The 26,793-nt window shown below is 39.4% G+C and overlaps 2 protein-coding genes across 5 annotated transcripts in view; one reads left to right on the plus strand and one right to left on the minus strand.

Annotated features, from left to right (window-relative positions):
- The window catches only part of CRYZL1 (crystallin zeta like 1), a 34,382-nt gene extending 13,508 nt beyond the window's left edge, over positions 1–20,874 (minus strand). Inside the window, exons 1-9 of one of the 2 annotated variants that reach the window (XM_060770382.2) lie at positions 20,745–20,874; positions 16,798–16,862; positions 15,178–15,248; positions 12,909–12,986; positions 10,233–10,305; positions 8,683–8,727; positions 4,971–5,039; positions 1,636–1,769; positions 489–600 (exon numbers count right to left, since the gene is read on the minus strand). In XM_060770382.2, the coding sequence (XP_060626365.2) occupies positions 489–600; positions 1,636–1,769; positions 4,971–5,039; positions 8,683–8,727; positions 10,233–10,305; positions 12,909–12,986; positions 15,178–15,248; positions 16,798–16,852 (637 nt within the window). In that variant the 5' untranslated portion in view covers positions 16,853–16,862; positions 20,745–20,874. The remainder of the gene's footprint in view (positions 1–488; positions 601–1,635; positions 1,770–4,970; positions 5,040–8,682; positions 8,728–10,232; positions 10,306–12,908; positions 12,987–15,177; positions 15,249–16,797; positions 16,863–20,744) is intronic. The other variant, XM_060770381.2, reaches the window with a different exon arrangement.
- Positions 20,875–21,382: 508 nt separating this feature from the next.
- Positions 21,383–26,793, plus strand: part of ITSN1 (intersectin 1) — a 100,151-nt gene continuing 94,740 nt past the window's right edge. For 2 of the 3 annotated variants that reach the window (XM_060770378.2, XM_060770379.2), the window contains exon 1: positions 21,383–21,659. The gene's annotated coding sequence lies outside the window, so the exon portion shown is untranslated. The remainder of the gene's footprint in view (positions 21,660–26,793) is intronic. The other variant, XM_060770380.2, reaches the window with a different exon arrangement.

Consider the following 26,793-nt stretch of genomic DNA (forward strand, 5'->3'; position numbering starts at 1 on the left):
TTAGCATGCCAGATGTGCCCATACCAGAGATGTCAGACCTACTGTATTTGGATGAATATAATGCATAAACAGAGCTGCCACTGGAAACCATTCAGAAACTACATATATGCTGCAAACAGAGTATAGATTGGGTCTGATTACAGGAAATATACATCTTTTCTGTTGCAAGAGCTTTACTGGCACTGGTTCATTTCTGAACATGATTCCTAGTAGGGTTGATGACATATATTGCTTAGATCCAGATTATCTGAAACCTCATTATTTCCTTGTATTTCCTGAATCTTATTATCTTAAAGGAAGGGCTTTCTTATGGTTCTACCATTTTCATAGGCCTGGTGAGGACATATAAGAGCGTTCTCAGAGGTTGCTTCCAGGTTATGAAATCTGCTCACAATTGGCTGCCTCTCTGAACCTTTTCATAGTCAGGCAAATGACTTATTATTTAAACAGGTTCTTCATGATAGCAAAAAGATCTTAATGGAACTCACCTACAGAAGGTGTAAGCCTCTGAAGATATTGCTTGTCTTCAAGACTGTTCACTGTAGCAATGACTTTGGCTCCTCTGTGTTGTGCTAACTGAATAGCTATTGTCCCAAATGGCTGCAGGAGAAAAACAAATCCAAATTGAGCATGTACATGTGTTTATATGTTCAATAATTTGCTCATATTTACAGATAAATTCTATGCATTTTTCAATGTTAAGCTATAGTAAACTACATTCAAATCTATTAAGTTGATGGTCTCCCTCACTCTTAATGAGATTAGAGTAAGATCTGAGTATCACAAGCCTCATTAGTAGCTCCACTGCCCTGTGAGCAGCAAAGAACAAGACTTTGGCATTTTCTTTATGTGACAGCCCTTCAGGTATTCAACAGCACAATTACACATCCATTTCTCAGTGTTCTCTTTCCTGGGTTAATTACACTCGGTTCCTTAATTTTTTCTCAATTGAATTTGTTTCTAACACCACTGGACTCATTCTAATGTACCTACATCACTTTAAAATTTTTAAACTCAGGCTTGGTCTGCTAGGCTCTAAACAGCACCATATGAAGGTGAACTGTCACTACTTTGAAACTGTGGTTCTATTAATGCAGTCTAAAATTGCATTGGCTTTATTTTTGAAGTCCCTGATATTCAGTTTATGATTAACTATATCCCAGGATCTGATACCAGGTTTTCTGTTTATCCCAGATTATCTGGCAGTGTGGACTCACATATTATCCAGTTTAAAGCAGAAAGCTGGGATTAGATCCTGGGATAGAGGGCCTGTATGGAAGCTCCCCCCACCCCCCAATGATTATTTTCACAGACACAAAGCCAGCTACCGAATACACTGTTCCTTTGAATTTTGTCTACTAAGACTTCTTCCCTCCAAAATGTAGAACTTCACATTGCCTGAAACAGATTTCCAGCCTATTCATGTTATTTGAATTTGAATTTCTCGGTAATATGGTTATGTAGTGTGTATGATTACAAGTATAAGAAAGAAAAGGTTGCAATCAGAAGTAGAATTGAGGAGGCAGTTTCCCCAACTCTCGGCATATCCTTTACAAGTGTGCAAGGGAAGCATATCCCAAATAAAATAATAGTTTCTTAATTTTTATAGTATGTCATTAAAACTGTATTTCTTACACTGGCTCCATCCATTACTAGCAGAGTTTTGCCTGTAGACACGTAGGAAAGATAATGTAGACCTGTGTATGCGCGGACACCATCACGAAGAGTCGCTGCTGCTTCAGTCCAGGAGATCTTTTCTGGTTTATGGGCTGTTTCACAAGAGGAAAAAATATTGGGACACAGATTTTAAAGAAGTAAATTTTTGGTTCTAAACATTCAGTTTGCTGTTTTTAACAAACAAAAATCTATTAAGAGTAAAATGGGCAACAATCATTTTATCTCCAAACAAATAAAAATAGAGCATACCATATTCTATAGTCCTTATTTTTAAAATTTTAAATGTGTAAGTTCTAAGTTTAAAAAGAAAAAAAGAAAAATGGGGAGAAGGAATGCAGCAGCGCCTTTGAATGAGCTTTCATGGATTTCAATCTATTTCTTGTTTGGTAAAACAAGTGTAATACATAGTTTTATAGCATTATTTCAAATGTCACAAAGACATGGAAAGTTAGTTTACTAATGAATATATAAGCTTTAAAATTGAAAGTGCTTCTGAACTAAATGTTAAAGGGGTTTATAGCATGATGTCTGAATTTACAATAACCTAGTAGAAGTCAAGAAGTAAACATCTTTACAAATCAGACAATTAATTGGAGATAACAAGCATTATCCTCTCCCTTGTCTTAGAAGGACTGTCCCTTTCTAAGATGATGCCTGTTGGAAGACCTACATATATAACATCTAAAAACAAAATGTTCACATGGCTGCTTGCTTCAGAAGTGTCATTTTTACCCATAAACAATAATCAATCAGTTAATTCACTGGTTGAAACTTACATAATGAATTGCCTATGCTCTAGTCAATTTAATTTGGTAACAATACAACAAAAACATAGTGTAAGTTTACTATCACACATTTTTAGACAAGTGGTAGCAGCCTTTTATATTTCAAAACAGAAAAAGTAAATGTCACAATCCAGTGAAATCCTCTGATACACCAAAGGAAATAAATATTGAGTGAAATAAAACTTTCAACATTATTTTCCTAATGGTAATCATCTGCTTATTATATTGTGCTCTTCCTCCAAGTCTACAAAAACAATTTGAAACCCATCACAGATGGCCTGTTATTGGGAAAATGTAAGCCCTCTTAGATTTAAGGAGATAATTGCACAAATCTCTGGACTGGAGCCAAAGTACATATAGTTGCTTGCTTATCTTAATGTTAATTACTCTCCTGTCTTTTTGCTGGGTATTTAGCACTACACTTACAAGGATGACTTTCTGTTATTAAACTGAACAGTCATACAAAGTAATAAGCAAAGACTATTGTTTTAGTCTAGCAATGGAGACAAGAGTGTAATAGCCTCGGGTGCCAGATGCAACTGTATGTGTTACTCATTTGAGTTCAGTAATGGAACTCTCTGCCCTGGACAGTGGTGGAGGCTCTTTCTTTGGAGGCTTTTAAGCAGAGGCTGGATGGCCATCTGTCAGTGGTGCTTTGAATGTGATTTTCCTGCTTCTTGGCAGGGGGTTGGTCTGGATAGCCCATGAGGTCTCTTCCAACTCTTTGATTCTATGAGTCACAAAGCTAATCTAAAATCCAGAGATTGGTTGAAGTAACTTTTAATGTGCATAGCACATTAGTAGATGTCTATGGGCAATGCCGCCTCTTTGGCTTAGAAATGGAGATGAGCACCACCCCCCAGAGTCAGACACGACTGGACTTAATGTAAGGGGAAACCTTTACCTTTACCTTTAAACCACATATTCTAGGATTCCATGTCATGAAACCATGGTATTAACTTTAGATTCAGCACCAGAAATCGTATAATACGGAAGTTCCCCTCACTGCAGGACTAAACATAAACTGAGAGCTCCATGTGCCCCTGGCCATTCAGGATTAATTTGCAAGGGGGAACATCACATGAGCAATTTGGCACCTCTAGCTTCCAACAATACCATGTCCAAAAGCACCATGCTTGCACACAATAGGCTAGTCAAACATAAACATTTTGCTCACTGTGCCAAAGCTTAATTTTCTCTTTAAATAAAACTTTCACTAGCACTTTGGCAACATTTTGCTAATTTTGAATTTAACCCAAATGTTCTGGTTTTTTTTCCTACTTGTGATCTTCTGGATTTGCATGCTGTTTTTTTTTCTTTCGTTTGTAAATGCATGCTCTTAACTATTCTACAGGACAAAAACACACAGTGAAATAAAATGAAGAAAAGGGGGAAGCTCAAACAAAGGGCAGTGTCCCTTTCAAAAATGCTTGCTTTGGAGTTTCAGGGTCAAACGGCAGGAAGACTGAGTGATGTAACAAGAGAAGAGTTTAAGAAAAATGGATGAGTCAGCTCTTGTGGTTTCTGTCTGAATATTTACTGACTGAATAATATGTTCTGCTATCATTGTTAAGGAAAAGTCAGATTACACAGAATTTAAAACATCAGTATAAGACAGAAAACTTTGGAATATACATGAGCATTGCTCATTATCTCAAAAACTGAGCGTTGCGCTGTGCTACTCTGCTGCTGAGTATGCATGCCCAGTGTGGAACACATCTCACCATACTAAAACAGTGGATGTGGCTCTTAATGAGACATGCCGCATTATCACGAGGTGTCTGCGCCCTACACCACTGGAGAAATTACACTGCTTAGCCAGTATTGCACCACCTGACATCCACCGGGAAGTAGCAGCCAATAGTGAAAGGACCAAGGCAGAGACATCTCCAGCTCATCCCGTTTGGGTATCAGCCAGCACGCCAACGACTTAAATCTAGACATAGTTTTCTAAGATCTACAGAGACACTCGCTGGAACACCTCAGCAAGCGAGAGTCCAAAAGTGGCAGGCTCAAACCCAGCACTTCAACCAATGGCTGATACCAAATGAGAGACTCCCTCCTGGGCACACAGAAGACTGGGCGACTTGGAAGGCATTGAACAGACTGCGCTCTGGCACCACGAGATGCAGAGCCAACCTGCAGAAATGGGGCTACAAAGTAGAATCCTCGACATGCGAGTGTGGAGAAGAGCAAACCACTGACCACCTGCTGCAATGCAACCTGAGCCCTGCCACATGCACAATGGAGGACCTTCTTGCAGCAACACCGGAAGCACTCCAAGTGGCCAGATACTGGTCAAAGGACATTTAACCAGCTACCAAACTCACAAGTTGTGTATTTTTCTGTTTGTTTGCTTTGTTCTGTTAGAAATGTAATATAATGGACTGGCTGCTCTGACACAACAAATAAATAGATCTCAAAAACTCAACAAAAAGTTCGGTTAAGTGGTTATTTTTTCAAGTGTTAATGCCTACACACTGATATCCATTAATATAACATACATACCTAGATAGTGTTCATGAATGAGAATATCTTCACACAAACCAGACTCTTCAGAATCCAGTGGTAAAATTCCTACAATACCAAAACAAAACCTGGAATTTAATCCAAGCATTTCACTCTATGTAATACAAATAATAGATTTCCAAGCTTAACTATTTGTTTGCACATCACTGTTAACATCTTGACATTCTACATAATGTAGGTGAGAGAAAAAAAAAATTGGGAACATTGGCATGTCTTGCAAAAGATCCCTGTGCAACAGGAATATTTGGTGAACCTGTCAATTGTGAGCATGGGAAAACTGCTTTTGTATTTATTGCTGCTTCTGCTGAAGCTGCTTTAATTTGAATGAGGGCTCACCAGCACTGGACCCAAGACCTTCAGAGATTTCACACCAAAAGTGTCCCTCTTAGGCAAAAGAGTTGCCTAAGGGCTGAGAAGGGTGGTACACAAATATAGTAAATAAATACATAGTAAATATATATATTCAATTTGGAGCAGAAGTGGGAGGAATTGCAGTTAATTGGGTGCTCCAGTGGTAGCATCATTAGTGGCTACTGGTGTGTTCCTGAGCCCAGGAACTTATGTCTCACTTCTGTCTGTTTCATGCAAAAACATCTTACAGAAAATGTTTAGGACCAGAAGTGTCTTAGAATTTGGATTTTGTGGGTATCCACTGAGGTTTAGTTTCAGGATTCTGTGAATACCAAATTTATGAATGTTGAATTCTCATAATATTGTATATACATATAACTACATACAAGATACAGTGCAAACAAGTAAACAATCAAACAATCAAACAAACAAACAAAAACCTCAGGGAAATGAGAAAACTTTCAATCTTTCAAAATCCAAGGCAAAGACCAACCATAAATGTTCAACTCTTCTCTTGACAATATATATTTTTTGTCAAGAGAAATTTACAAAAAGAAGAACCTTTAAATGGCAAACCGTAAAGTCAGTCTTTCCTTCTTTTTTCTTCACTAAGAATATAAACAATTACTTATAATTTAAGAATTTATTTAAGGACTTCTTCCTAATATGTGTCGATCAATTTCAGCTATTTCCAAAAACTTTGTAATTCATTATTCTTTCGTTAGTAAAATAATATTATTCCAGTTCTAGGGTTATTGTAATCATGTAGTTCCGCCTGAAATTGTATTGATGTTTTAATATATCTCGTTTTAGCTTTTGCATCATTTCCTAATATGCTTTGCCTCTACTGCTTGGCCACCATATGGGGAAGAATGAGCCCTCAAGAGATAACTTTTCCAACATTTGTTAAGGCCCTTATAAATCTTAGTCAATTTTGATGGCATCCAAACAACATTTTGTAAAACATTTTTTTCCAAATTGTCTGAAAATATATCTTTAAAAGCTGGTGTTCCACATTTTTCCATTGCCCCATCATACACCATACTATTAACTATCAGAAATGTGAATACAGACATGCTGAAGCGCATGTGTTCACATCACCATCACTTAATAATATTGCATGTGATCTCAATTTCTTTTGAATTTTTGTGGGCTCCAGAGTCAAACCCCTGCAGGAATGGCAGGCCCACTGTTTAACATTTTGCAGGGCAAGTTTGGAGAAACATTTTCTCTTGTCCTCTTCTCCATTATAGCAGATTTAATTTTTTAAAGAAACGTTTAATGCTTTCTTGTCTACTCTCTGAGGGAATTAAATTAAATAATTTAATTCCCTCAGCTAGCTTTTGCAACCTTTATAAAGATAAAGAGCCAAGAAAGCTGGGATCTAGTCAGGTGCTTTATTTATTTATTTATTTTGTAACAAAAGCATTGCATAAATTAGTATAAAACTGATAAAAAATAGAAGGAGCACAAGAGGCTAAATATCTTTTGACCAAAAACGGGCAACAACGATGGCATTGGCTGTAGCCTCAAATAATTCTTCCTCTGCACATGAGGCAGGACACTGCGGACAAGCATACAGATGCTGAGTTGTCTGTTCTACTCCACAGTCGCAAAAGGTGGAGGATTCTTTTAGTTAGTGCCATTTTGCCAGGTTGTCTTTTGATCTGCCCACTCCACTTCGGAGTCTGTTCAAGGACTTCCAAGTTGTCCATTCTTGGTTTGCCCCTGGAGGCAGACCCTCATGGGGGGCCATCCAAATCAAGTGCTAAACCCACTGTTTGCCCAATCATTTCCTCATTTTTTAAATGCTGGTTTATTTCTGAACAACCATCTAATGCCCAATGTGGCTAGAAATCTTAGAAAGAATGTTGGACTAGGTGAACCTTGGTCTAATTGAGCAAAATACTCACGTTATGTTTGTATTATGTCAGATTGTATATTCAGGATGACAACATAAATAAGCAATTGAGAAACACTGAATGTGTATTCTTAATCATAAATCAATCAAATCATTACACCATAGGGTTTCTGATAAAAAAGCGATAAAACAAAATTAAGTCACTTTTTATTTATCCTAAATCATGGAAATAGTGAAATGAGTGCATTAGGTCATCCAAGATTAAAGCCTTTAAAGAACAGCCCCAGATAAACAGAAGTTAAGATTTAGCACTTAAATATCTGAATACATTGTGTGTACTTAAAAGTTCAATGTCAACACAAGCTAACATATTTTAGATATGGAATCCCAAGCTATGTGCATACTTGACTCTCACTAAATACGGGCAAGTCATCATCTGGTAGGTTACCTATACAGCATAAACCAGGGCAGTTACAAAAAGTCAGAGTTCTTTAGAAATTTGAATGAGTTGTATTACACATACTTAGCTGCAGCAGCAGATAGAAAGAACTTTAAAAAACCCACATCTGTAGTGGTTTCCATTTGTGATTTATGATGTGGTGCTAATCAGGAACTCTCATTTGAGTTTCTTTTCAGCCAAGACAAAACCACGACATGTGACTGTGGCTCCTCAGAGCAGAGAGTTCCTAAATTTGCATGGCACATTGCTTAATTCCAAACCCTTGCAGTCTTGTATATTTGCTCATTTAGAGTCAGTATCTCTCTATCCTAGAGAACTGTGTTTTATTAGATGTGTGTTTTTGACACAATTTGCATGCAGTGCTTGCCAACAATAATTACAATAGCAATATTTATTAGCTGTCTTTCCCCATGAATTTATGAAGGTCTACCATACTATTCCCTGATGAATCTATTCCATATATCTTTATTTCTGTAAGTGTTCAATAAAATATCCCTTTCATACAGTTCTGTTTAAATGTGGGGTTTTGATACCAATTTGTCTAAGAGGCACAACGGGGCAAATTCACAAGAGCCTTTGTAGACATGTGTACACAGAACATGTACGGAGAGAAACAATGTATTCTGTCTGAGGTCATACTTGGTCACAAAGAGCAAATTGGAAGTGTGCACAAACACGTTTTTTATAACATAGGCTCACCTTGGATTATCATATCTTTGAACCAGGACACATCAATGATGAGAAAATAGTTTCTTAAGCTGCTTTAAGAAACAACAAGATTTGTAAAGTTTGTAAAGGTATATCCTAGTGTTTCCCTTAGGTTTTAATCATTCACAGCTTTTTGAAGTCTCATAAACATTCTCATTCTCAGGAGGACATGATAGGATCATTCAAGCTGAAATGGGTAACGCTAAGTGCAAGCCAATTTGCCAAAGGTTTCCCAAATAACAGACACTCACGATCTGATACAATTCTTATACTTTAAAAGCTTCAGCTGATTAGGCAAAAGAGCAACTTACCAACTACCTCATCTTGGGGCTGGAAAGAGGATACTTTATTTCCAACTTGAAAAAGAAAATGTAACAAAGAGAAAAAAATTACTGTACATTTAAAGAAAATAGCATTTGCTTTCAAGAACGTACCATACAACTTTTTCAGTGTGACTTCTGATTTCACATAAAATACCAGTGATGAAATTCAGTTCTAAGGTTCATGAATGGAGAAGAAAAAAATTCTATAAGACAGAGATTATTGTCTGTCACCTAGCAGACTATGACAGGCTGCAATTTGCATGTTGTTATTCCTTTAGGGGAAAATATATGAAAAAAATGTACAAAGCATTGTGAAAAAGATGATTTTCTAACATGCAAAAGCTACTCAAACTTACAAAACAATCTATATTTCACAACCAGGAGCCAGTAGTCCTGCAAAAAGGTGGAGTAAAAAAGCTCAAGACTCATGCAGATATAATTTGAACCTCAAGGAAATGCAAAAAAGTAAAATCTGCACGCTGTTTGCCATAATGAAATAAGAAAAACTTCCTCTGACCTTATGCTATCAGTTATGCTGAGCTATTGGTCATTTTGGTTCCAGAGGCCGGTTTGTTCTTATAAAGCAGGTATAGGCAAACTTTGGCCCTCCAAGGGTTTTGGTCTTCAACTCTCACAATCCCTAACAGCCTATTGACTGTTAGGAATTGTGGGAGTTGAAGTCCAAAATGCCTGGAGGGACAAAGTTTGCCTATACCTGTTATAAAAGCACAATTTAAATAAAGCACAGGTCCCAGAGTTTAAACACACACACACATACAGAGAGAAATGTGGTTACTTCCCATTTCTTTCCTCCTGTATGAAAAATCAGAAGAAAGGATAAAGTATGTGAGCCAGAAGGTATGTCCATTCACCATGGTTTGTTATGCCTAAACTGGGCATTCATTTCTATAGATAAAAAATAGGGACTAGACAGCTATAAAACACCAGAAAATAGGGACCACACAGCTATAAAATACCAGGAAAAGCAAACTAGTTCAGCTTTTCCTTTTAAAAGAATTCTAGGAGCAAACTATACTCAACTGTGTTTGCAAATCAAAGCTAAATGTGTTTTTTTCATATGCAAAAAATTGGTTGTATAGTGCATTTTACTCCTGGTTCTACTTATATTGTGGGGGCTGTATTTGTTTACAGATTTTATATCTGCACTCATGCAAGTAGTTTATTTTTTTTCTTGAGCAATGATTCATTTAGCAGCCATTTATTTACATGGTAGAAAGTAAAGGAATGCACTCAATGATAGCATTAGATAGGGCAATGCCTGCTTCTTGGTGCTCAACAACCCAACCATTAAATGCTGGTTTTAGTCTGAATAATAAATGCTGGTTTTAGCCTGAATAAGTCCATTTTGCTTTTTATTTCCCGGTTATATTAAAGATACACTGAAAACTGACTTTTAAAATAAATAAAAAGACAAATAGTTCAATATTGTACAGTTCAAGCAGTATTTACATTTTCCCTGCAAAGAAATAGTTACATGCCAATCAGATGTTCTAACAAAATGCTAATTATATACTCACTTTCCAACACAATACCAGCAACTTCCCTCCCGACGGGCAGGAATTCCTTTTCCAGCTTGATATCTGACAAAAGCTAGATCAATCAATGGTTAAATAATCTATTGCAGAGTGTTATTAATTGGCATTTAAAACATTACATGCTATTTTAGTCTCCTGCCAAAATTTTACTCCTGTCTTTGATTATTTGAGTAACAGGCTGAAAAGGGTGGAAGATATAGCTAAGGCTGAAGTCTTGAGCTCACCTTCCATCTAGGAAGAAAATTACATTGAACCTGAAAAGTTCCTCTCAGTAAGTGATAGCAAAGATTTGGATGTACTAAGGAAGTTGAGTTCATCACAATGACCATGGTCTGCCTGTGAACTAAACAGTATTCTGCCTATGTGTATTATTTTGATATGTTTGTACTCACTTGAGGCATTGAATGCTTGCCTTTTTGTGTGTAAACTGCCCAGGGAGAGAGGGCACTTTAGAAATAAAGTTCTATTATTATTATTATTATTATTATTATTATTATTAAAAAGTAATTAAGTTCATATTCCTTCATAAATCGCTAATTTATTGAAAACATGAAAATATTTATGTACATAATTTCTTTATGTCAATAGTTCTAATTGAAATTAAGAAGTGTAATTTCAACAGCTGACATTAATCTTTATTTTCCTAGTTCTGCTTTTCACACGCATATCTAATTATACAGCAGTCCCCACTCAAATCAGTGGAGCTTACTCCCAAGTTAAGTGTGTGCTGGATTTCGGAACAAATAGTTTTTGTACTGTTTTAGTGAAATATCTGTCTCGATGAGAACACAAAAGAATAATAAGAATAACAATTATAACATTTTACACTTTATTTTTAACCTGCCCTCTCTTCACAAAGGAACTCAGGGGCATTTCCAAAGAATAACAAAGATGGCAAACATTCAGTGTCAAAAAACAGACAAACAACAATCAAGATAAAACATGAAATAAACTCAATATAACTTATAAACAACTGAAAATTAACTGAGGATAAACTAAATAAACATAATACAACACATACAAATATTAAAGAAAATCACAGACCAGAAATCCAGCCCTTTTGTCATAAATGGAGAAAAAGTGGAGCAGGTGGCCAGATTTAAGTTCCTGGGTGTCACTGTTAAGGAGGATCTGACCTGGGGCACCCATGTGGCAGTATTGGTGAAGAGGGCCCTGCAGAGATTGTATTATTATTTGAAACTTTAGAGGAACCAGGAACTGAATGAAAAACTGCTGGTGACTTTCTACCACTGTGCTATAGAGAGTATCCCAACCTACTGCATTTGTGCATAGTTTGATAACTGCACAGCGGCAGGTAGGAAGGCACTCCAAGGGGTCACCAATACTGTATCGAGAATCACTGGTTGCCCTTTCCCCTCTTTGAAAAAACTTTATAGGTCCTGCAGCCTTAAGAAAGCTCAGAACATACTTGGGGATCCATCTAATCCAGGATGGATGGACAGGTAGATAGATAGATATAAAATTATTGCCATCTGGCAGATGATACAGGGTGACAAAGACAAGGACAAACAGACAAACAGACTCCAGTATAAAAGCTTTTAGCTTTTATACTGAAGCTGTAACTATATTGAACTCCATGGTTTCACACTGATGTGGGCATTGGGAGTTGTGCAGTGGAGTTGAGGTGTAGAGGGATGGGTGTGTTGTTTTGTTGTGTGTGCTGGGAAAAGCATTTAATTTAGTTGTGAAATGGCACAATGGCAATAAAGTTATTCAATTAAATTCAATTTTAATTTTAGAGGTGTATAGAAAATGCACAGAGTAAGCTTGAAATGTTTGGCAGAATGTGAGTGAAACACATCAGATTTACGCCGGTCAGAGTCTAGCTTCTTAACTTCACATACTCTACCTGTGATTCTACAAAGGAGTAAATATATATTGCCCAGCTGATTTCCACAGGACTAAACAAGCACCTTTTTATGTTTAGGTGTGAATTAATAACATTCACTTATGCTTGTATTACAGCCAATGTATATGTAATAGTAGTCATGGGGATGTCACTTGAAACAACACCTGCATTGTAGCTGGAGCAGCTGTAACCTGCAGAACCACTTAATGCAAAGATTTCTTCTATTGTGTGGAGATTTACCACACTAGAAGCAAACAATCCTGGTGGTGGAATGAAAATGTTGAAGCAAAAAGAACAATTCATGTAACAAGCTGCTCTATCCATTAAAGCTATCATTCTGCTCATGAACAAGATTGTTTCAAACAGCTTTTCAAACTGTGTATGAAAACCAGCCATTGTGACCCTGGGATTTCTTTTCTGCTATTCATGTTAGCATTCTATATACTTGAGTAAGACAGATTTCTGTAGAGAGGGAGGATTGAGGACAGTTCAAATGAACCAAATTGGCACCTACATTTTTAAACTATGAAGGGTAATAACACGACATGGAATTGCTCATTTAAAGCTCTGATCCTGCTCAACTGACAGTAAGCTTTCCTGAACACTGTAACACCTGATTCTGTTTAAATTTGCCTAGAATTGAGCTGTGACCTATACATGTCATGTCACCTTCACAAAGCTACCACAAAAAAACAAGTTAAAATTACTTATGCATTTGATTTTAATGAGCCCAGGCTCAGAGGAAAACAAGCACACATTATCCAAAAACTAAAAAAACCCATGAATACCTTGGTGTCAATCCGGCTAAGAGCACAAGCTTTAACTCGCATTTTCACATAGTTGTCTTTCACAACAGGAAGGTTATCCTAAGGTGAATCGATATGAAATACATATTAAAAGTTGTATAAGTAGTACACAACAAAATCTTAGCTATTTTTTGCCACTCAAATCTCTTAAAAGACGCAGCTTTAGAGACACAGCCAGCAAAGTATCTAGGCATTTCTTGCTCTCAGAAATAAAGTTCTATTCTGAAAAACCCAGAAGAGGTAGAAAAAAACACAGATAACTGGGGCTCTAGTAGTGCCACCAAAATGGAGATACCTTGAGAAGTGAAGTACATTTGCTTTTATAGTTTCACAGTGCTGTGCCACCCTTTTAGGATGTCACTCAATCAATTTACTAAAGGGCAACCAGGAAATTTCACTTCATGGTCCATGTCCCAACCCCGTAGCCTCCCTTTGTTCAGTTCTTATCAGTAAGAACCCTTCATCGCAACCCACCATGTACAAGGCAAGTGCTGATGCAAATGGGCAGGGTAGAGTCCCGCAATCCTTCGGCTTATCAATGCCATCTGTGTCCAGCAGGGTGGGTTATGGTTTGCTCACATTTTTGTAGAGCAACCCAAAGATTTAGATATAAAACAGGAAAGAAGTTAAGGGCCACAGTCAAGAAAATGTGCATGTGTAGAGAATAGTGAAAAAAATGTTCATGACATCTTAGAGACTGTAATATGAGGCTATCCTGGTTCTGAGGTCTTTAGCTAAGGTCCTTCTCTCTATGCTACTAGCCAAACAGGTATAGGGAGTCCCCAAATTACAAACAAGCTAGACTAATTAGTTTTGTTCTTAAATTAAATTTATATGTAAGATGGAACACGTACATTTTTAAGTGTAATGCCTGCCAAATATACATATGCATATACATATATAAACGTTGGGTAGCACAGGGAAGGTTTAATACCCCTGTGGTGTTTGTTTTCCTGTCTGTGCCCCTGTTCAGAAGATTTCACCTCACTTTCTGGCTGTGATAATTGGATTTTGAAAAATGTGGCTTGTTGTGGAAACAAGGATTGGTGATAAAGCTTGAGTGGAGACACCATTCCCCATTGATAGCCTTATTCAGGGGTGAATTTCCCTACTGAGGGATAGATTTTGCTCACTTCCTGTTGTCTCACCTCCGTTCATAACTATGAGCCCTTTGTAAGTTGGGTGGTTGTAACTCGGGGGCTGCCTGTACTTTTGGTGGAAACTTAAAGGTCTTCTACATAGCCATATAACCCAGAATATCAAGGCAGATAATCTACAATATCTGCTTTGAACAGCATTATCTGAGTCCACACCAGAAGCGACTTGAAGTTTCTTAAGTCACTCCTGACACAGAAAAAACAAAAACAAAACCCTGCCATATAACTCAATTCAATGTGAATTTTATACAGCTGTGTGGAAGGGGCCTTCGAAGCTCTTTCTTTCCAGCTGTTCCCAGGCTCTGCAACTCATTTAGAATCATAGAGTTGGAAGAGATCTTGTGGAGCATCCAGTGGAACCCCCTGCCAAGAAGCAAGAAAATCATATTCAAAGCATAGACCTCGTCTCTTCATCATGCCATTGCAATGACTGATAAAGGCCTTTTTCCTTCACTAGACCTTTGGTCTGAGATTTAAAATGCTATATTGTCCATATGTATTGCTTTTTAATTGCTTTTGGTTTTATTGATAGATTATTAATGATAATTATATTTTAACTTCCAATTTTTCCATGTATCTGTATCAATTTTTATACGTTGACTCAAGTACCACGTCTGATAAAAAGCAAAATATACTTAAACAAAACAATAACACTCTACAAATATTTTTGAAAATCTCCAACACATTTGCTGAAATAACTGAAAGACAACTAAAAAGAGTTTGTACCTACAGCAGGATTAGTCAGCAAAGTACAAATCTAAGTGCAGAATTATGTTACGTGTAGAGAAAAGCAACAGCTTGCAACTACTCCTGCTTTCACAGTCCCAGCCATTTTGGCACTTTACTGAGTTTCATATGCAGATACATTCCCACTAATGGATATATGGGACTCCACAAAAGAGAAAGTGTTTTCCAGATGAATTAGTGCAAGGAGGTGGCAGATGGGGAAAGATTTAAATCATGCCCCTATGTGGCCATAGGCTTACCCAAATAGGTCTTCAGTCCTAAGTCCATTTAACTGGGAGTTATATCAAGTAAAACATAATAAATAGGTCTTGCTTCTGAATAGACATCATTTGGTTTTAGTAACTCACCTTTTCTAAGAAAACAAAATTTGTTTCTTCTCCAGATGAATTTTGTTTCCAATATAACCCCTTCATAGTTGCTTTTAAAACACACAGAGAGAAATGAAATATCTGATTACAAAATGATCAAACATTTTTCATATATACTTGAAATAGAATAAGAGGACACATGTAAAAACATTAAACTGATCATCATTAAAATATATGGTCTAAATCTAATTGCAAATTCTAACCAGCATAGCCCCAATGGATCACTGTGATTTACATAAAAGTTGAGTTAACATTGAGTAATTGATATATTATACACCACAAATAGCATTGCTCATAGTATGGCATATATTCCATGTACGTTCTATGTAATTTGTTGTTTTGTCTACAAGTTATTTTTAACTTATGGTGACACTATCACAGGGCTTCTTTGCCAGGATCATCTAGGGGATTTTCATGGTTGACCAGAGATTCAAAACCTGGTCTGCAGAATCATAGTCCAATACTCAAACGACAAAGTTGGCTATTTATGTACAGTATTGTGTACTATATGTGGAACTCCCTCCCCAGTGATGTTAGATCAGCCCCCTCCCTTCTGACCTTCTGAAAGAGAGTGAAAATGTGGCTTTGTGACCAAGCCTTCAGAGAACTTTTACAATAGAGCTGGAACAATGTGCAATGACCATTGGAACGGCCCAGATTATACTCATGGATTACGTGTTTAACTCTGAATGTATTGTTTTTAAATGTTTTGATTGTTTTAATGTACTTTTAAATTCTATTTTAATATTTATTTAAGTATACATTGTGTTTTATGGAATCAAATTATTTGCCTGTATGTAAAGCCGCCTTAAGTCCCCTCTGGGGTGAGAAAGAAGGGCAGAAATGTTGTAAATAAATAAATAATAAATATATGCATACAATACAAAACTGTACATAGAATAATATCCACTGTGTGTATTAATGAACTATATATTATGTAGTAGAGTCTTGTTTATCCAACCTTCATTCATACAATGTTCTGTATTATCCAACGCAGTCTGCCTCCAGATGGATCCACAGCTGTTTCTCTAGGCAGCAATGCACAGCGGGCCTCTCTACATGCCAGGCGCCTGCTGGGAAGGATGAGTCACAGCTGGTGCACTTTTCCTGTCGGGCACAGTGTCTGGCCTGTACCGACTGCGTCTCACCCCTCCCGGTGGGTGTAATTTGACATTTAATAGGCTTTTCCTTAATCCCTCCTTATTATCCAACATTTTCGCTTATCCAATATTCTGCTGGCCGGTTTATGTTGGACAAGCAAGACTCTACTGTACATATATAGTACACAGTATAGCATAAACAATATACAATATGTGTGCATGCGCCTTCAAGTTGTCTGTAAACTTATGGTGACCCCATGAATTTCATAGGGCTTTCTTATGCAAGGAATACTCAAGAGGTTATTTGGCCAGTCCATTCCTCTGAAATTTAGCCTACTGGTATTCATTGGTGGTCTCCCATACAAGTACTTTTCAGGGATGACACTGCTTAACTTCTAAAATCAAAAGGGAATTGATGTCTTTAGGGAACTGGAGCTAACCACACAGTACTGAGAGAATAAGCAAAAATAATGATAATGATAATAATAAACAAACAAACTTTTATTTGTATACCACTCTATCTCCCTGTGACGACTCAGGGCGGTTTCCAGCATAGGTAAAGCACTGCAATTACCAACACAAAACATACAAAAAATCATTATAAAACATAGACATAATACTATATAAGGGTTCTAGAAAATCGAATTCAAATCCATACTTGGCCTTGGAAATCCTCTAGGTGACCTTGGTCAAAATGCACTCTTAGCTTCAGAGGAAGGCAAACTCTAAACAAATCTTGCCCAGAAGCCCCATGATTAAGGGCGCTCTAAGCCAGAAATGATTCAGGGCACACCACAACATTATGTATCTAGTAGAATATGTAATATATGATGTAGTATATCATACTATCTAGTATATACCATGCACATTTATAAAATATTCAATTCTATACAGTAGTACTTAAAAACCAAACCACATCTTACTATCACCTCATAAAAACTAACACATTAATTTTAAATAACAGTGTGTGTGTGGGGGGGGGGGGGGAAGGTGGTGGTGTGCAAACTATACAAGTAAATCCTTTTCTAGTAAAAATATCTTGAGTTGGTAATACTGTACCAGTAAAACCTACTCAGCACTTCCCAGAAAAAAACCTGTTCCTCCCTCTAGTGTCAATGAGAATTAGGAAATATTTTTTCCTTCTTCTCAAAATAGCCTTCTGGTGAAAGTGTGTAGAAACAATTTACAAGGATTAATCATTTGTTCAGTAACTCTGTAAAGCATATTGTTCCTTTTTTCAGATGACATGAAAATTGGGCAAAGTGCTTTAATCCTAAATTCAGTCACGGGATTTCTTGGTAATCTGAAATGAAGAATACAGTCTCTCCAGAATTAAGACTTGCACATAGTAATGTACAGGGCTAGTCTGAGTGAATAAAGAAATGAAACAATAAGTGTTTTGTTAATTGTGTTCTGGATAAAGTTTGATTTACTTGTTAAGGTTGTTGACTTATGGAGAACATGTGGATTTCATAGGGATGGTTTTGCCCGTGCCTTCCTCTGAAATGCAGATTGAGTATCCCTAATTTCGAACCCCTGGGACCAGAAATGCTTTGGATTTCAGGGTATTTTTATACCAAAGTGTAAACATGAAACCCATTTATGTTTCATAAGCATTCTAGCCTGAACATTATACACAATATCTCCAAATACGTAATTTAATGCATCAAAGATTTTGTAAATTACAGCACCAGAAAGCAAAACTACCATTATCTCAGCCGTCTGTTGGGGCAATATCAAATTTGTGTGTATTTTGGAATTCTAGATAAGGGTTGCTCAACCTATATAGTCTACAGCACATGATATTCATTGGAATCTCTCATCCAAGTACTAACCAAGACTAACCTTGCTTAGCTGCCAGGATGAGACAGAATCTAGTGCTTTAAAAGTAAAAGGTAAAGGTTTTTCCCCCGACATCAAGTCCAGTCGTGTCCGACTCTGGGGTGTGGTGCTTATCTCCATTTCTAAGCCAAAGACCCGGCGTTGTCCGTAGACACCTCCAAGGTCATGTGGCCGACATGACTGCATGGAGCACTGTTACCTTCCTGCCGGAGCGGTACCTATTGATCTACTCACATTTGCATGTTTTTGAACTGCTAGGTTGGCAGAAGCTGGGGCTGACAGAGGAAGCTCACGCTGCTCCCCAGATTCGAACCTGCGACCTTTTGGTCAACAAACTCAGCAGCTCAGCGCTTTAACCCACTGCGCCACCGGGGGCTCCTGCTTTAAGAGTACTAGAGGCTAAATGCATGTTACTGAGACAATGAATAATTACAAACAAGCTTGCCTGAAAAACAGTACCGTACATCATAACAGATACTGTCTTTAAAAACACAAGAAATTTGTGAATGCTCATAGAATCCTAGAGTTAGAAGAGACCCTAAGGGCCATCCAGCCATGCAGGAACACACAGATGGCCATCCAGCCACAGAATAAAAACCTCTTGAAAAAGACCCCACCACACTCCGAGGAAAAATATTCCACGGATAAGCAGCTCTTACAGTCAGGAAGTGGGTTTTTTGTCCCATTATACACTATGGCGTTTCAGAAAATCATCTATTTCTGTTTTATTGACTATTCTAAAGCCTTTGACTGTGTGGATCATAATAAATTGTGGCAAGTTCTTGGTGGGATGGGCATACCAAATTACTGTATTTTTCTCCTGAGGAATCTGTATAGCAACAGTCAGAATTGACCATGTAGCAACAGTCAGAATTGACCATGGAACAACAGACTGGTTCAAGATTGGGAAAGGCGTACGGCAGGGTTGTATACTCTCACCCAACCTATTCAACTTGTATGCAGAACTCATCATGCGATATGCAGAGCTTAACAAATGCAAGGCTGGGGTGAGAATTGCTGGAAGAAACATTAACAACCTCAGATATGCAGATGACACCACCTTGATGGCCGAAAGCGAGAAGGAGCTGAGGAGCCTTCTAATCAAGGTGAAAGAAGAAAGTGCAAAAGCTGGATTGCAGTTAAACATCAAAAAACCCAAGATTATGGCAACAAGAATGATTGGCAACTGGGAAATAGAGGGAGAAAATGTGGAGGCCGTGACAGATTTTGAATTTCTAGGTGCAAAGATTACTGCAGACGCAGACTGCAGCCAGGGAATCAGGAGACGCCTACTTCTTGGGAGGAGAGCAATGACTAATCTCGATAAAATAGTGAAGAGTAGAGACATCACACTGGCAACAAAGATCCGCATAGTTAAAGCACTGGTGTTCCCCATAGTCAGGGGCGGCTCAACCCATTACGCAAAGTAAGCATTCGCAGTATAGTTGAATTTACCCAGGGGTGCTCTTGGGGGAAAATAGACCTTGACATATGCGAGTTGTAGTTACTAAGATGTATAGTTCACCTAAAATCAAAGAGCATTCTGAACTCCACCAATGATGGAATTGAACCAAATATGGCACACAGAACTCCCATGACAAACAGAAAATATATATCAATGATTGGGGGGGGGGCACCAAAATACTGTTTGCTTACCATTGAAAATTACCTAGGGCCGCCTCTGCCCATAGTCACCTACGGATGTGACAGCTGGACCATAGGAAGGGCTGAGCGAAGGAAGATAGATGCTTTTGAACTGTGGTGCTGGAGGAAAGTTCTGAGAGTGCCTTGGACTACGAGAAGATCCAACCAGTCCATACTTCAAGAAATAAAGCCCGACTGCTCATTGGAGGGAAGGATAGTAGAGGCCAAGATGAAGTACTTTGGCCACATCATGAGAAGAAAGGAAAGCTTAGAGAAGACAATTATGCCGGGGGAAATGGAAGGCAAAAGGAAGAGGGGCCGACCAAGGGCAAGATGGATGGATGGTATCCTTGAAGTGACTGGACTGACCTTGAAGGAGCTGGGGGTGGTGACGGCCGACAGAGCTCTGGCGTGGGCTGGTCCATGAGGTCACAAAGAGCCGGAAACGACTGAATTAATGAACAACCAGAACATACTATGGTGTAGGTTGCTGTTTAGAAGTTTATTGGGGGAGGAGTATAACCCACTTCAAAGCAGATATTGTGGGATTTTTGGGCCTTGATATTCTGGGCTATAGGGCTGTGTGGAAGGGCCCTAAGTAAGAGACTCAAAGCGGCGGAAAATCCCACATTATCTGAGTGTGGACCCGGATAACCCAGCTCAAAGCAGATATTGTGGGATTTTTTGCCTTGATATTCCGGGATATAGGGCAGTGTGGAAGGGCCCCCACTCTGTGTGAGCTGAAGACACACAAATACAGAAGCGGCTAAAAGTCAAGCCAGGAGACCAGCGCAGGAGCCCCTCCCTTTCTCCCCGAGGGCTGGCAAGCCGCCAAGGGCTGCCAGAGGGAGAAGGGAGTCGCCCGCAGACAAACCCACCCGTCCGCCCGCCCGCCGGCCCAGGCCTCCCTCGCCCCGCTCCGGCGGAAGAGACACCGGTTGCCATGACGAAGCCCACTACCTTTTCCAGGCCCCTTTGGATCTCGCGGGAGCGCAAACCCCGCTCGGAAGAACCTGGAAGCCCAGCGCCCCCCAGAAGCCCACCGGCCATTGGCAGAACCCGCTCTCACTCTGGCGAGGAGGCGGGGCGACCGGAGAAGCGTCTTCCAATCAGGCGCGTTCCACACGGCTGAGCCTACTCTTCCCTGATTGGTTCCCCCACCCGCTGCATCTCTCCCGTGGCTAAAAAAAGGGGGTGTGAAAGGCATTGAATGGGAGAGGTGCGGCAGCTTGGGTTTCCGTTCCGAAAGAGGAGTAAAAAAAAAAAGAAAGAAAAGTAAAAGGAAATGAAATGTTTTATTTAGTATTAGTATGATGATGATTCTTCTTCAGGGCCGCACCTGGAAATGAGTCATTAAACAAAGCGAGTTGGGTTTCTCCTCTTCGCTTGGTTTCAGGGACGGGCGCGCGCGGGTTCCTCCGGCGCCCGATTACCTCACAGCGGGTGGGCGCGCGCACAAGCGACGAAGCCCTCGGCACGCGCTCACCCCCTCTACCCTACCCGCGCGCCGCCGCCGCCTGCCCGCTATTGGTGGACGGGCGCGTCCGTCATGAAGGTGGGGAAAGAGGTGGAGCCTCCGAGTGAGGAGAAGAACTCGATTGGTTGCTTGGACCCCACTCTGTCCTCGCGCTGCGCAGTAACCTAGAGGCTGCGCGAAAGAGAGAGAGAGAGAGAGCAGGCGGCGAGAGGAAAGCGCCTCCTGCCTGTCTCCCTGGCTGGTCGTGAGTGACTCAGTGGCGGCCGTTGGAGGAGGGGATGGTGCTCCTGGCGGGGGAAGCAGTGGTGGGCTTTACCGCAGCTGCGTGCCCTCCTCCCTCCCTTCCCTCGTCCTTGCCTTGGGTGTGAAGGGGACACCCGAGAGGAGACAGATATGAGGTGAATCTGAGCGGCGGAGGGGGGGGGATGCCCATTAGCGGGAAGAGCGCGGGGGGAGGCTGCCCATTGGCGGGGTCACCCTGGAGAATTGCGCAGGCGCAGTGAGCAGAGACGGGCTGAGAGGGTCCCCACCCCCTTCGCGCCTCCCTGTGTAGCCCACCCTCCTCCTCCTCCTCCTCCTCTTTGGTTTCCTTGCCCGCCCTTCCCAACCCTTTCTGCCCTTTCTCTCAGTCCCACTTCGTTCTCCTTTCTCCTCCTCCGCCTTTCCCCTCAGACAGACACCCAGCCAGCCTCGCCTTCGCCCATACTCTGCACCAGGAGCGGCCCTGGTTCCATTCAGAATCCTGTTATTTTTCATTAAGCGGATGACTCACCGAGGGCCGGTTTAAGGCGAGAGGGAGGGTGATAAAGGGTCACACCATGGTTGCCTCGCTTCCTCATGGGAAAGGAGGTCTCAGGATGCTTCTACGCCAAGCATAGGCAAACTTGGGCCCTGCAAGGGTTTTGGACTTCAACTCCCACCATTCCTAACAGCCTCAGGCCTTTTCCTTTCCCCCCTCAGATGCTTAACCATGTTTGCCTCGCTTCCTCATGGGAAAGGAGGTCTCAGGATGCATCTACGCCAGGCATGGGTAAACTTGGGCCCTGCAAGGGTTTTGGACTTCAACTCCCACCATTCCTAACAGCCTCAGGCCTTTTCCTTTCCCCCCTCATCCGCTTAAACGGCTGAGGGGGGAAAGGAAAAGGCCTGAGGCTGTTAGGAATGGTGGGAGTTGAGGTCCAAAACCCCCGGAGGGCCCAAATTTGCCATGCCTGGTCTACACTGTAGAATTGACAGAAATGGCAAAAGATCCAACTCTCAGGATTCCATCGCCTTGAGCCACGGCAGCTGAAGTGGTGTCAAACATCTAGAGTGCTGATAATGGCACAATATAGATAAAATTGTAAAGGTTACAATAATTAAATGGGTGTGGAAACCAGTGAGGAATTATTTAGAGAATGTGCTAAGATGGGGAGTGGAAAAAATTAAGATTGAGATTGATATTTCAAATGTAACTTCTGTAGTTTGCTGTATAAATTGAATGTATAAGGACGGGAGCGTGGGACTGGGATAAAACAATTAAACAACAATTAAAAAAACCAGCTACAGCTCAGATGTCTCGTAGAGTGAAATAGCATATGCATTGTGCAAACTTGGACCCTCATTGTCTGTGGCTTTTGCCCCATTCTTGAGTCAGTTCGCCCTGCTCTACTTGGTGTGAAAAATAATAGACATCTCTGTTGTCTGTCTTTGTGGATCTGCTTGTTTGTGTCTGCCTTAATAGACTCAAGTCTGTCAAATGTCTACAATGGGAATCTTGAGGCATGTCAGACAGAAGTAACTTGGGGCTTTTCCACACAGAATATCAAGGCAGAAAATCCCACAATATTTGCTTTGAACTGGGTTGTCTGAGACCCTTCCACAAAGCCATCTAACCTAGAATATCAAGGCAGAAAATACTACAATATTTGCTTTGATCTGGGTGATCTGAGGGCTCTTCCACAAAGCCATATAACATATGGCCCTTCCACACATTTCTGTATCCCAGAATATCAAGGCAGAAAATCCCACATTATTTGAGTGTGGACTCAGATAAACCAGTTCAAAGCAGATATTGTGGGTTATTCTGGGATATAGGGCTGTGTGGAAGGGCCGCTAGAATATCAAGTCAGAAAATCCCACAATATCTGCTTTGAATTGGGTTGTCTGTGTCCTCACTGCCACATATTCTAGTACAAATCAGAAAATGTGGGATTCTATTCAGCTGTGTGGAAGGGGCCTTGGTTAATGTCCCTGTTTGAATTCTCAATACAAGTTGAACATCTTTTATCCAGAATCTGAAATACTCCAAAATGTAAAATTGTCCATGTGGTTGGCTGAGATCCTGACACCTTTTCTTTTTGATGGTTCAATGTACAAACATCATTTTAAAATATTGTGTATAAAATTATTCTCAGGATATGTATCTTAGATGTATATGAAGCTTTAAGTTGTACAGACTTGGTTGCCATCACCAAGATCATCGTACACATATGTAAAGATCGGTATTCCAAATTCAAAACATTCTGATCCCTAGCATTTCAGATAAGGGATACGCAGCCTGTAATCGAGAAAATGCTTTCCTCTTTGTACTCAGTTCTGTGATGCTGTTGATGGGGAAGGGGAAATGTGTCTGAATTTCTCCCCTTGGCTTGACCCTGTACTTGTTAGTCCTTGTCCCTTTCTTGGCCTTAACAGTGAACAGGAAATGTTATCCATTGGAGATATTGGCATTCAGCCTTGAAAAAGACAAGGCCTTTATCATGTCCATTCCATTTGCCCTGCATGGCTACAGCATATGGATTACATTTATGTTTTTAACTGCAAGTTCAATTCTCCATTTTGGCATGTGTATTCCTGCCTTCTAGGAAATTATTTATCAAGGACACAGCCTGTGTTTATTAGTCTATGGCGAGTGTTTTTTTAATTTAAAAAAATCTTGACTTTCTCTTCTTATTTCCGCTCAGAACAGGTGTTTTAAGATTTACATTCAAGCATCCCTAAAAGAATGATGTGACTCCTTAATCATAGACATCCATCACAAATGTTGAACTCTTCCTGGCCATGTATTAAAAATGAATGTCTCGTTAATTTCATTGTTCCTGAGGATAAACCAAGAAAACAATTGTATTTTCAAATTTCTGACAGTATCAATGTACAGGTAGTCCCCAAGCTACAAACATCTGTCTTAGGTATGACTGATAGATAAGAACAGGGGTGAAACAACAGGAAGTGAAAGAAATCTATCCCTAGGAAGGGAAGTTCACTCCTGGAAGAGTTATGGGAAAAAGGTGTCCCCACTGAAGCTTTATCACCAGTCCTTGTTTCTACAATAAGCCCACCCCCCCCCCCCCAAATCAATTATCACAGAACTGAAAGTGAGGTGGCATCTTCTGAATAGGGGCATAGACAGGAAAAAAGCTTCACATGGGTGTCAATCCTTCCCTATGCTATTCAAAGATACACACACATACACACATATATATAGCCTGAAGTTACACTTAAAAATGTTTGTGCTCTGACTTACATAAAAGTTCTATTTAAGAACAAACCTACAGAACATATCTTGTTCGTAACCTGGGGACTACCTTTAAATATCCTCTGGCAGAACCTATGTTGGAAGATTTAGATATAAGTATAATAATGCTGAATAGAAGGAGACAATTTTTCACATATTAGTATTCTGAAATGTCCAGGGTATATGGTCCCTCCTTAATTGAATTGTAAAAATTATGGCACATTGTAAAATGTCTTGAGTGGCATTGGAGTAAGCTTCACAGATACAGTATACTTTAAAATAGGTACATAATATCTTCTTGGCTCTAGCTCATCAATGAGTTGTTGGAGTTCCTGGCCCACTGAAAGATACTGTCTGGCTCTCTACTTTTGAGACTGGAATTGGGAGAAATTGGCATTTATGGCAGTAATAGGATTATTGAATTGGTGGAATAAGTTACGCTTTCTATCTTATTTCTCACAATAGTTGTCCCTGAAAACTTCTTGCTGATGAGAGTGGCAATCTATTCATTTGATCCATATATTTTTATAGTGTAATGTAAAAGATAATGTGTTGAGGAAAATAATAGAAAGTGACATAACCCAAAATTATACATCAGGTTTGATTTTGAAGTAGTTTTTATTATTTTATATCTAGACTTTATTCTAGTGTGTGATAAAGCAACCACTTCAGCCAAAAGCTTATCAAATTTTAAAACTTGCTGATGGAAGGAGAGCAGAAAGAGAACCAGTCTACTTCCTGTGTGAAGGATTTCTATAGCTTGGGGGCAGCCACTGAGATGATTTTTCCTTGTCCTCAAACATGCCTGTGATAGTGATGGGACTAAGCAAAAACCTGTTTCTGAAGATGTGAAAATTTAGACAAGTGCATATTGGGAGGTATGGTCTTGTAGATAGCCTGGATCCGAGTTATAACCAGTACATAGTATTGCAGTGGGAAATGGACTAGTAACCAGTCAGCCTGTTGTAATGGGTTTTTAAATATATATTTATTATTATTATTATTATGGATTGATGAACAAGGTGAGCCAAATCTTTGAAAAATAAATAGTTCTAAAATAGACTGTAGAGACAGAATGTTAAGACTTACCTAAAGATTGGAACACTTTTTATTAAGTTCAAGAAATGTTTAACTACTTTTTAAATACAGTTTTGAAAGCCTTAAATTGAGAAGATATAATTAAAATGTAATAAATTATGCTAAAATGATAACACATAGCAGCGATAGAATTCCAGTATGTATATAACAAAATTTCACCCCATAGCAACAACCTGTGCTAGGCAGATTCTATGGGAAGTAAATTCTAGAGGTAGGAATTTTTAAATGGAGAAACCTGTATCTGTTTGCCACTTCTTTCTATAGGGCCTGAGTTTGGAAAATATCCTATATTAAAATTTAGATAAGTCTCTGTAAGAAGACATGATTTTTTAAAATGAGAAGCTATTTAGAACTTTAAATGGACTGAGAACCTGTCTCACTATTTGTGAACTGGGTGAAAGATCCTGTTTGTTCCTGGTCCAAGTTTGCATTTATCTAATTCATTTGCCCATTTTCCCTAAGAAGGGATCCAAAGTGGCTGGCTGGAAAACAAGGGACTTAGTTAGATCTTTCGTTATTTCTACCTCATGTCTTTCCACTGTAGTGGCAAGTAGCCACAAGAGAATCAAAAGATAAAATACGAACTGTAATCAAAAATTAAAATCAGGTTTAGATAAAGACACCAATACAATTAAAAATAAAGAGTATCCATCAGTTAAAAACCTGTTTCAGTAAACTTGACAAATGGGCTTGTAAGACAAATGGCTCTGTGATTATTAAATCTTTGCTGCCTGACTGACATCAGGCATAAAACTAGCTTTGGCTCCCTTAGCAGGAACTTTAGTGCCTTTTAACAACCCCAGCTCTTTCCTCTATTCTTGGCAAATATATCTCAGATTATGGCTAAATGGAGAAAATCTCTGCTGTAGATAACAAAGAGGCAGTTGCCTATGGGAGTATGTCATCTTTCAAGATAGCCCCTTCCCATAATTAGCCCT

This window comes from Anolis sagrei, chromosome 3 (assembly GCF_037176765.1).
Source record: "Anolis sagrei isolate rAnoSag1 chromosome 3, rAnoSag1.mat, whole genome shotgun sequence".
In the NCBI taxonomy this organism is placed as follows: Eukaryota; Metazoa; Chordata; class Lepidosauria; order Squamata; family Dactyloidae; genus Anolis; species Anolis sagrei.